The 12,292-nt window shown below is 41.1% G+C and overlaps 1 protein-coding gene across 1 annotated transcript in view; it reads left to right on the top strand.

Moving 5' to 3' along the window:
* Nucleotides 1–2,531: 2,531 nt before the first annotated feature.
* LOC105565207 overlaps nt 2,532–12,292 on the top strand; it is an 11,388-nt gene continuing 1,627 nt past the window's right edge. Inside the window, exons 1-15 of the mRNA XM_012018209.1 lie at nt 2,532–2,682; nt 2,756–2,995; nt 3,053–5,050; nt 5,113–5,385; nt 5,483–5,807; nt 5,944–6,180; nt 6,416–6,720; nt 6,997–7,079; nt 7,194–8,252; nt 8,336–8,482; nt 8,633–8,746; nt 8,849–9,010; nt 9,100–9,309; nt 9,463–9,724; nt 10,219–11,992. Of these exons, the coding sequence (XP_011873599.1) occupies nt 2,532–2,682; nt 2,756–2,995; nt 3,053–5,050; nt 5,113–5,385; nt 5,483–5,807; nt 5,944–6,180; nt 6,416–6,720; nt 6,997–7,079; nt 7,194–8,252; nt 8,336–8,482; nt 8,633–8,746; nt 8,849–9,010; nt 9,100–9,309; nt 9,463–9,724; nt 10,219–11,992 (7,340 nt within the window). The remainder of the gene's footprint in view (nt 2,683–2,755; nt 2,996–3,052; nt 5,051–5,112; nt 5,386–5,482; nt 5,808–5,943; nt 6,181–6,415; nt 6,721–6,996; nt 7,080–7,193; nt 8,253–8,335; nt 8,483–8,632; nt 8,747–8,848; nt 9,011–9,099; nt 9,310–9,462; nt 9,725–10,218; nt 11,993–12,292) is intronic.

Below are 12,292 nucleotides of genomic sequence, written 5' to 3'. Positions count from 1 at the left end.
GCTAACGTGTCGGCGAGGGGGTGACAGGAAGGGATTGTCAGCGACAGGATATTCTGCCGTCTTCGCGCGGCAGGAATGCCGCTGCAGGACGTTCTAAGCCCGTCGCCGTACATTCAAGAGTCATTTGTGCGTTGCGTGAAATGTTAATTTTTTTTTCCAGTCAGTCTTATCACGCGACGGAAGTAAGATCGGAGCTAGGAGACTGTCCTCGTTTTAACTCCAATAATTACTTTATTCGAATGGACGAAAACCGTTCCAAAAAAATGGCGCCCAACTATTCACGCTTACTAATGTGAAATATGTTGATGCGTAATACATAAACCACAAAGGATTATTGGAGCTTACTTGGACAAGGCGCCTCGCTCACATATTAAAAGGACAAAAACACGCCGAGGATGACTAATAAGTACACCTATCCAAGTGGGGGACAGACCGATTTTGATGAGTGTTGAATATGTTGTTTTTTAGCTCAAAATAAAGGACATGTATTTTTTTTACACGTGCCCATACGCACTTTTAGGTGGTGAAATACCCCTTTGAAGAAAATCTGATTTTCTCTTTCGGGGCGCATATTGGCGAAAGTGTAAGAGCGTTAAAAAAAATTTTTTTTAATGAACGTTAAATGGTTTCAATACTTTAAAACTATGAGTAAAAAGTTTTTAATTTTTTTTTCAAAATACTACCATCACTCAACATTTTTTATTACAATCACGTGAATTTTTAATGTTTTATTGACAATCAATTGCTCGCATTATTATTGGTCTTGTACCCTTGATATTTTATTTAAAAAAAGGACAAGCTTGTTTTTAGTTAATTCATTAAAAAAAAATTTTTTTTAGGTCTTAATCTACAGATTTCCATAAACTAATTCTGATGCGCGGTAAAGGTACTAGAAAATTGATGTATGCTTGTGAATTAGCTTACTAAACTATGACATTGTCTCGCACAGGTTGACGACAGTCGAAATTATTCCGCGAATGAATCTGTGACGATCGACGAGGAGAAAAATAGCGTAGCCCTAAATAGATTTCTGGAAGATGTTCTAAATGCGCAGAACGATTTCAAGTGGATAGATCACGCCACGCATCATATTAATCACAGAACTCATCTAGATGAGTAAGAGCCTTATGTTTTGCCTGTTGCTTTGACGCGAGAGAGTGCGAGATAGATAAGAAAACAAATTAAATTCAATATGAATTGTTGGTGAGCTTAACTCAATTTCCATAAATTTTAATCGCTACAAGTGTCGACTTCAATTGGAAAAAGTTACCAACAGCCTCGATCCACATTTGCATTCCACATCAATTTAGAAACGCGCCAATTTTTATTGAGTGATTTAATAAGAATATTTCCGATATAGTCCGCTGGCGCATACAAACCAGTACTTTACGGTATCCGTCAACAGGGGGGATGTCCTAGAAAGGGCTGATATCGGTTATGGAAGTAGGTTACGCGGCAAGAGGGGCTTCGATCGGAATTATGAAACGATGTGGATGCTGCAAAAGAAGAAATACGGACGGAAGAGTACTCGCGATGTTCCTCAGAGAGTCTACTTGGATAACGACATGACATTTAAGAAAGACGCTGATAACGCCGACTTCGCTCCTTATCAATCCCGTGGCACGTAAGCGACGGAACAGTGTTCATATATTCGAATATATTGCAAAGTTACAATTTACTTTGCTGAAATTGTAAGTTAGAAAGAGTTATTACGTCTACGCAAGCATCTAAGGATTGTTAAAATATTTTTGGCGACAGAATAGTCACGCACATCTTTAAAAAATTTCCATCGAATGGAATACTAAATAGTGTTTCCGATTACGTTTTTCGATTAAATTTATCCGACGAAACGCAGTTACCGATGAAATTTGATCGAAAAACCGATCATATCCGTTTATTATTATGCGATTATTCGATTATATTTAATCGGACATTTTTCTCAGTGTACCTTCAACGAAGAAATGTGAATCGCCAGTAGTTGATTAACGATAAAAAGAATTGTTAGACGACTTTAGACTGGCAGATGGCTTATTTATTTAAATCCGACGTTTCGATCATACGGGTTGTGGTCCTTCTCAAGGAATTCAACAATATTACGCCATTGATATTAAACTAAAAAATACAGGAGGCTTGACATCCATCTCTGGGTATTGCTCGGAGAACTAGGAGGCACGTCCATCCCATGTAACAACCGCACTAGAACGTTTTCCATATATATGGATATATGGAAATCCACTAAACCATCTGCCAGCCTAAAGTCGTCTAACAATTCTTTTTATCCTTACTTTCATCTTCCAAATCACATCTCCCTAAAGCGATATTCCTTCGAGTATTATAAACAATTTTGAGTCAAATTAAACGTATATATAATTTATAAAATTATCTGATTTAAATCAATCGATAAAATTTCTCATAGCTGTACCTAATAAATCTTGGAAAAGCTACCACATGTTTCTTATAGTAGAGATAGATAGAAATTCATTCCACTCTTGAACGGTAGGTTAGATAGAGCTGTCTACGACGGAGAAACGATGGCCGATCAGCCACTGAAAGATTGGACTGGAAAGAAAAATCTTCATTCCTCGAGCGACTGGTCGAATTCTAATGAGAATCCCAAAGTGACTAACGGCGAAAGTATATGGCTTCGTGATTCCGAACCTCGCGAAATTCTCGTCAATTCTGGTACTATCAAATCAATTAAAATGTTATAAATGTCGACCTAATTCTAAGTAGCGTATTAAACATGATCACTCAGACTCGAGCAAGGACGAAAAGTTACATGTCGGTACCGACCCGCGGGATCAATTAGAAGTCGTATCGTTGCACGAACCAATATATGCAAATGATTTCGCCGCTTTACGGGGACCTCCGGTTTTAATCAGAAATGATACAACTCGAAATGCACCGTCATCGCTGGAGTCTTTGAAGAAAACTGTGCTGGCATTAAGAAATAGTTTGATGTTGGGCTATACAAGGAAAAATATAATATCGAGAAGTAAAAATCACTATTAACGTTAACTGTTACTGCTATTGCTACGGTCAACTTTTTCAGGGGGATCTAACTGGTGGAAGCCAAGATCGAGCGTCGAAGTATACGATTTTGGAGGTGATTTTGATCATTCAAATGAAGAAACAATACGAAAGCTAAAGAGAGCAAAAAATGCAGAAAATGAAGACGAGGGTGGATCGAGGATTTTTCAAGGAACAGAGTTTCAAGGATCATATGGGAAACAAGACTCGAAAGAACCGCACAATCGCAGCAAACGCAGTAGGAATTTCGTCGCAGATTCGAATTATACAAATAATCGGAGAGACATTCCTGAAAACAACAGGAAACCTCAAATGATTAAAAACGTTTTCGAAAATGCAACTACACAAAATACTGAAAAAGTTGTCATGAAATTGTATTCCAGTTATTTCAACGATGGAAAAAATTCGACAAACGTTTCAAACAAAACAAACATTTCGGATTCACAGTATTTGTTAGACGAAGGGTCTCTTTTAAATAATTATCTCAATAATTCCACAATTACCCCGTCAATAGCTAACAAAACACATATCTCTGAACCAAGATACCCTTCACATACAGAGGCATATTTAAATGATTATTTCATCGACGACAAATCATTATTTGTCATTAAAACGGATCTTCAAACGCATTCACCACAACGTATCACCAAAAGTAAAGTTCCAACGAACTCGAAGGAAATCAGTCAACAATCCACAATTGAGACGACATTAAAAAGTATAGAACATAGAGTGGAGAATCGTGCTGAATCGCCAGATTTCGAAAAGAATTCATTCACTGTACCGAACGCATTCACCGATCCGATAAATGATATCGATGATTCTGGGAAATTTCTGAAAAATCGAAGCGGCGAGGAGAAATTAGTAGTCGCGGAGCAAAAAATATCGCGACTCGGTATGAATGACGGACAATCGAAGGGCACGGAAAAGGAGATTCCCCGGGGAAATACATCGCATGGCTTCGGCATCGCGACAAATGAATTGTGGAGCTGCGTCGAAACAACCATGGCCATTAGAGAAAAAGAGATCGAGGCAGACGGAACGCGAAAGCAAAACCGCGAACCGATACCCGGTGTGATCAAGGTCTGTGAGCCTCGAGGGCGTCCGTATCAAAAGCAGGAGGCAGAGACAACGACGAGATTGTCTCGGCGAATGGGAAAAGATGGAATGTCCGTGGCGAGGATGAAGACGCTCGAAGATGAAGTCGACAAGTCAAGAAATACAAATGCAAAGGAGGACCCTTCGACTTCGCCGATTGATTCTGTCACCGATGCGGCAATGAAGCCGGAAGCCGCATATATAAACACGTCTGAGACTGGTGAGTCGATAATACTGAGGAATCTCACTTCGGTAACTGTAGACAACGATTTGCTAAAGCAGCAACAGATGGTTCCGTCTCTAAGTGCGGAGAATAGGTACGCAAATAAATCGAATGGAAATTTGGACACCGACAGAATCGATATTCGTATTCTCGGGTCAAACGGAAATGAGACTATGAATGTAAAGGAAGGTACACGAACTACAATCAAGGCTCACGAGTATCACCGATCCGATAATAATTTACAGAGGAAATTATTATGGACTTGCACGATTCCAGGCGACGGTGAAACTAAGCGAGCTTCATCGAGCACGAGATCTGTTTTTAATAACGTGAGTGAAAGTGATATCGAAAATGTCACGAATGAGAATCGACGGCACAGTGAAGTAATCGGTTCTGCAAATTTAAGAAAATTATTTACTAAAGTCAACCGCGAAGATAAAATTGAAGGAAGTCAAATATCGCAAGGTGCTTTAAATTCTCAGATATCCGATACAAATCATTATGCTCGTTACAAACGGGCTTCTATATATCCTTATGAAAATCTCGAATCCAGTAATGAAGCAGACTCCGAAAATATAGCAGTCGAGAAAGAAGCGGCGATAAATCACGGTGAGAAACAGGAAAGCAATGAAGACTATCTAAATAAGAATGTCGAAGAACTTCAGGGGAGCTATAATGACAGAGAAGAAGATATATTCCAAGGTATAACGCTTTGATGATTTGTCGTTCATAATAAAAGAAAATAACGTATAATATGCTTACAGATGATGACAAAGCGATGGAAAGCAAGAGAGGGGGACAATCTTCACTCAGGCAACAAATCGACCCTATAAGAGCTAAAGTTGACATGTTGATTAAGCAAAAGCTTAACAAGAAACATAAGGACAGAGGCGTTTACAGGAAAAAGAGACATAGTATGCTGGTCGAATATTATGATTATGACGATGACGAAGAGCAAGAGAGCGATGCGCCAATAAACCAACAGGAGACTCGAAATAAAGACAAGCTGTCACTTTACGCGAAGATAAGAAAGCGCGGTAAGAACGTAAGCACGATAAAATTCACATAAAAAAATATACAATCAAAATATAATAAATCTTTTTTAAATAATTGGGCATCGATATTTGATCGCAGACGGCAAGTCGCCAAGTAAGGCAGGCGGCTTAGGGAAGAAGAAGAACGAAAACGCCGAAGCGGTGATGAAAGAAGAACTCAGAAGGGCACGTGTGAAGAACAAGGAGCCAAAAGAAGAAATTGTCATTGATCTTGGCAAACGTAAGAATAAGACGAGCGATCGAAACGATAAGAAGTCATTCGGTTCGTTAGGATCTAGCTTCGAAAATGTGTTGAATGAGGAAAGGCAATTATCGACCGAGGAAAATTCGGATAAAATTGACCAGAGCAAGGATTTTCAGAATAATCTTTATCCTGAAGAAACAGCTGCCGTGAAGTCGAAATGGTAAATCGGATTATTTTGCGAGCTAACGGTGGTCATATATTTTATTCTATTTCAAGTATAACTTTATGCAAGTGTATGTAAGTGCATGCAATTTGAGGCTATTGATGCGAACGACCAAAAAATAGATGTCTGATAGGTTGGATGAACCACTTGAGGACAGAATGGCATTGTCGAAGAAGAATTCAGAGCCACTAGAAGACAGCTGTGAGAAGAAAATTAGCTTAAACGAACCTTCGGAGTACACGGCCAATGTAGACGTAAATCCCGATGTTATAAAAAATATTTTATTGGACATTCGGCCTATCGAGATTTTGGAACAAACCAGAGAGTTGGGAGCTTCGAAAGACTTCTACGAAGATTTTGGAGACGACCGGTATAGATGCTTCAAATTATGTGCATTATAACGCGTAAAGTAAATATGTATCCAAAAAAAGTTAAAGAATATTGCTCGATTGGTAACTTGCAGAAATAGCTTATTTTAAATCCCTTTTAATTATCTCTTTTTATATTTTTACGTAAAAATCAGACACTAAATGTCAATCAAAAAAGCTTATAAATAAACTCGGTTAAACTTATTTGCAAAGGCTATATAAATGTGTGATTCACAGAATGGTCGAGAGATCTAATGATTTATTTCGTAGACCAGATGATCATTACTATTATCATCAAGAGAACGATTCAAACAATATCGAGTCTCTGTATGAGGAGTTGAAGAACGTGTACGATTGGCCCGATAGTGAATTAAAGAGTGGAGGATCCCGACTCAAAGGCGATCAAAGACTACACTATGAATCAGATGATACGCTTGATACAAATCCCTCTCAATTACAGCCATTGAACGATAGATTCCTCGGCTCGGTTCAAAACGGCATTGCACAAAGAAGATTCCAATCGATTAATGCATCTTGGATGAGTAAATATTGAATGCAATCATCGGGACTAAAGGAATTCTTACTTATTTTCACTCTAATCGGATCTATCTGCGATTTTCAAACATCTTATATTAATCAGGATTTCAATCGCAAATTTATTTCTATCTCTTTTTCGCTTCTTTCTCACGTTTTCTGTAGTTTACCGTCGTTCTTTTTCTAACGGCAATAATTTTATGTTCAATCAATACCTGCGAACACAAATAATACTGCGGCGAGCAATTATTTCGCGCTTAAAGTCACGGATGATATGTTTCCAGGCGATTCCGAGCAGAGCTCGACAGAGGAAAATTCACCAAATATGTTTTCCGTCAGACCAACCACCGAATCGAGAGGGTCCACGGTACGCGTATGATTACTATTTATCACGATTTATTTTCTTCACAATACAATCGCAACATCGTAAAGTAGTTAATTGGTATAGATTTCAGAAGATAAAAATATCCCATTTCCCAAGGGGCAATCAATAATCGATAAGGATTCCGGTTCTCCGCACGAAAATAGCAAATATGTCGAGTCCAAGGCACACGAAGTACTCAAGCGAAATCTAAATTTGGAAAAACAGTCGGCAATTAGTTCGCGAGACTTGCAAGACGAGTCGTTCGTGGAATCTCTAGATTGGCATGATGATTTCGATGATAATGTGAGGGTTAGATTAGGCAGAGGATTGAAAGCCATAAACGAAACAGTGACTTCCGACTTCGATAAAACTTACGATCACGATGATAAATTGGACGTGGCAAATGCGACTAATGTAAATTCTACGTCTGCTCGAGTTTCTTCGCAAACTATTTACGACAATTCGTCGATGTCACAAAATCGGCACGGCAACACGGCTAAGGATTTATACGATATATTTAACAATCGTGACGTGTCTGCTCAAAGCGTTAAAAATGTTCAAGAATCGATTTTAATGAATACGGTTAATATGGATGGCGACAAGGATCTCGAAGCTGCCGAGCAAAACCGCGTAAATAATCGAACACCGAGAATCAGAAGGGCTGTTTCGTACCGCGCGTTTTACGACGACCTGAATCAGAATCAACGCGATTCCGACGAAATGGGCAGAAGTCTGGGCACCCGGTTCGATTCTCCGAATATCCTCAAAAATCGGCTCGATGGAGTGTACCGCGGATATGAGACCGGAAGCTGGAACAGTGACACGCGAGATCTTGATCAGTACTTGAAAATCCCGCGAAGCAATACGAGGAGAAAGAGGAAACCCGGAAAGAAGAGTAAGAAGAATAAGCACTCTTCCGGGAAACACGCGGGGAAAAGTAGTTCACGTTCTTCTTCAAGTAGAAACAGAAGACATCACGCGCATCGATCTGACATGTCGGAGAACGTTAACCGAAGTGATTTAAAGCCGAAGCCGAGGAACAAAGCCGAAGCGTCTCCTTTGATTGGACGTACCAGAATTCAGAAGAGCAAAACGGCCGAGCGAGGACTGCTTCGCGCAGGGATGAACGAGGCGTCGGGCGAAAAAGTGCTTTACGAGAACGCGGAGAATCAGAGTGTGAGTGAAAGAGCGATCGCTGATCGCATCATAGATCGCGCGACTGGATTAAAAAGAGAAAAGAATTAAGGATGATTTTTCAGACAGTGAAGCCGGAGGAGGACGGCGATGCACGGAGAAAGGAAATTACGCTGCTCCTCGCAGCCGACAACATTGACGACGAGTCGCAGATGGACGTGGCTCTTCACGGCGAACTGGCTGGGAAAATCGTAGAGCAAATATTCCAACAGGCAAGTAAAGGGCCGTGTCGCGCGATATCAAAGCTATTTTCGACGTCCTCGACATCCTTTTCATCGAAAATGAAAAATTATTTGACGCGCACAGCGTACACGGTTTTCTGGCACAAGGATGATTGATGATAATTAGTTCCGGTATTGCAGGTCCAAAAAAATGATCAATTGAAGGGCGTCTTTGGTCCTGGGCTTCACCGCGATCACAAAACGGAAGACGTGATAACGGGTAACACTTATCGACAAGGACTCGACCAAGATGGAGTAATTACGATATTATTTAGTACAAGGGACTCGCGTATGCCGTATAAGAAAGGGATTTTCATAATTTTCAATGTCTTTATTTCCTTCGTCGATCTGACTTAGACGAATCACACGGAAACGATAGTAAAGAGAGTTATGGGGCTCCTCGGTACGCTAATTCTAAATGAAGTGCAAGAGAAAACTTGCATTTCTTTATCACCGGGTATGAGAGAATTTTTAGGATGGATGCTGGAGGTGGATCGAGAGGAGGAATCGTTGCAAGAAGTATATTCCATCATCACCGAGTGCATATTAATTATGTGCATGCGTCGCACGCTTTTCAATCAATTGATAAATATTAATTTTTAATTTAGGCACCGCCGCTGCCATTGATCCGTGAGAAAATTATTCCGGAGCAAGACACGGGACACAAATTCCTGTTTGACAGCACTTCCGAGCCAGAGGGAGGAGAAAATATTAATGATCTACAGAAAAAGGTGAAGGTATTGGAAACTCTAGTGAAGGAATATAACGCCCTGACTGCAAGAGAGAAAACGAGGGTCCAAGCAGTCCACGATTATTTGGTAAGACTTCATTTATAAGATAACATATCATTATTTGTTAATTAATTCGACTAAAACTCGTAACAAAATTCTATACACAAGACAAAAGATATCTTATAAATGTTAGAAAGATAACAGAAAACTATGACAGGAAAGAATTTTATAATCAATTAGATGCGGCAGTTAGACCAGCTTTTGCGGTACATCGAAGCGCGAGAAACTGCGGAAACAAAAAGGAAGCCTACATCGGGGTTGATTGGCACGGCCAGAGCTGGAAGCGGAAACATCTTACAGTATCAAAGCGCAGTACCTAATGCCACGAATGCTGGCCACTCGATGACAAGAAAAGATACGTTCTCGTTGCCGATTGATACGCATCATCTTTTTCAGTTTAACAACGTCTCATTCGAAACGACAAATAAACGACTTCACGACAGTACGTAATATTTCTGGTGAATACACATATCATTTTTACAATAACCGAGAAAAATCTCCGAAAGAGAATATGTAATATAATGATATAAATTTGTTTCTTGTCCCTAGTTCACGGTTAAAGGGTATTAAAATTTCGGCAGAAAATGTGGTAAACAAATGTTATGGGCGCGATGTTCCTTTAACTACCGATATCGGGAAATTGGTTATCGGAAATGTTTTCGGTCTAAATACCACGACATGATAAACTATTTCTGCATCGAGCCGATAAAAAAACCATGACGGTTTCGGCCGAACTTTCAAACTCCGCGTAATTACATCCGCGTAATATCTCGTCCGAAAATTACACGACAAAATATTGGCTCAGTCATTACTTGGCATATTCTGTGATACGCCGGCAGTTAATTTGTTTTATTTATCATATTTTTGCATAATATTCCCCGGAGATTATGTAAGAGCGTAACAAATTTTTGCCCCACTGTGCTCTCCAATTTCTAGGTCACGCTGCATCTCGTCACAGAGAAACGCGTAGCCTCGATAAAATTCCATCGAAACGACGACGACATCGCGAAATGAAACGCCGCAAGTTCCGCAATCAGAAGAAGAACGGAAATCGTAAGAAATCGAAATACAGGCACAATAAATACCGCAAGCACCTGGATCGCGCGGGATCGCTGCCGGGATATAGGAAATCGCGACCGAAACGTGCAAATCCTGACGAAAACGATCAGGCTTCGCTTTATTATTTAAGCTACGAGAAGCCAAGAATTTACGATTCGTTCGATCTTGTCGATGCCAAGTTGCGAGGGAGGAGAAAGAAGAGGAAACGGGAATTAGTCGGTAAGAAAAACGCGGCAATTGGGAATGACAGGCTACCCGATTTGTTAGCAATAAAAGGGAAGAATCGCATGGAGGACGAAGTGATACTCCTCAACAAGCGCGAAGCTTGGAAAAGGGAGAATGAGGAACAGCTGGAGGAGGTCGCCTTCGGCAAAGACATGAGGAATTGCGCGAGGAGGGAGAGGGAGCGATTGGAGAAATTGACGGAAGGAGATAAACGTAAACCGATCAATGAGACGAGCTCCAGAATGAAGCGGGAGAACATAATTCGCGGGACATCGACTGACAAGGGTACAAATTACCCCGATAAATCTCACACGGCGTTCGAAATTCATGACGGCGGATCGTGGAATAATTCGGAGATAAGTAACAATAACGGCACGGGGCACGAGAATAAGCTAGAATTGGCTGAGCGAAGGATCAATGTTTTCGCGGATAACAAAACCAATGCGGCAATTGATTCCGCGGCTGCGGAAGCCAGCATGGAAGAAAAGTTAGCGACAAATGCGGGAGCCAATAACCAGGTTAAGGGAAAACTTGGCGCTATAAATCGCGAGACAAAAATTGACAAGGCGGACGGGAGTACGAGCTTTGTAAACTTGACGAGCGACGCGAAGCCTCCCCGGGTCTCGGAGGAGCGGCAGAAAGTTTCGGTAACGGAAAAAGAAGCAGATGATAACGCTGTAAAATTAAATCGAGCGACAAACTATCGACGCGCGGAAATAGATCCTGAAATCGAGCTGAAAAATCGGAGACAGGGACGAGAGAAAAGAATTTATGACGTCGCAAACTGGAAGATGACCGACTACTTTTACGATGATGATAAGCTTTCTAGAAATAAATTAAGGGAGAAATATGTGGCTAAGTTAGACGAACTAGGTAACCTAGATACGGATCCCGAGAATAATTTGGTGCTTCTGAGATTAAGAAATAATAAATGGTCGAATGACGTCGTCGAATGGAGGCTGCTGCCGATAATAAAACGATCGCCGTATTATGACGATCGCGCCTTATCAACAATTCGTTTAATGGAAAAAGAAACGCCTATTTTAAGCAGCATTAAAAACAGTCCAAGATTTTGGCGACCAAAACACCGTAGAAGAAACGGCGTCTTTAATAACTCGCCCATACTGAAAATAATCGACAACGTTAACTTTCCGCGCGAAATTCGTCGAAAAGCGAAGCAAACATCTGAGATGGAGAGGTTCGAGGATTCACGGATAGATCCCAGAATTATTCTTAAAGTTCGAGAGCCATCTCGACCAAGGAACAATAAAAGATCGAACGGCAATGCAGAATTCGGGACGCCCTTCGTATCGAAAGATCCTAATCGCGAATTCCGCGAGATGCCTCGATCCCGCGTACATCCGGAGCTCGGCGACCGAGTAATCTACGATGGAGTTGGTCCGCAATTGCCGGTGTGGCCGTATCGGTATTACGACGACTTTGCGGACTCATCGACGTCTTTTCACGTCGACCCGAATATTCGCGGAAGAGACGACGACACGTACCGATACCCCGCGATAACGTATCTCGAGTACGGCCCCTTTAAAAAGCGCCGCGCTCATGACCGACGATTCGCGGGGCGAAATAGATTCCGCTTGAGAGACCCGGCAGGGGAAGATGCCGTCGATTTTCCGAGGGATAATTTAGCAAACAAGAGCTCCAAGTCCAGATTTGCGCAGAGGAAGTCTCGCGCGGAAACGGACGAGTCGGCCCCTGCGAGTGGCGA

The sequence above is a fragment of the Vollenhovia emeryi genome, unplaced genomic scaffold, assembly GCF_000949405.1.
Source record: "Vollenhovia emeryi isolate VEMERY1.0 unplaced genomic scaffold, V.emery_V1.0 DF939155.1, whole genome shotgun sequence".
Lineage (NCBI taxonomy): Eukaryota > Metazoa > Arthropoda > Insecta > Hymenoptera > Formicidae > Vollenhovia > Vollenhovia emeryi.
Note: the sequence above shows the minus strand (reverse complement) of the source record. Positions and strands in the feature narration are given on the sequence as shown.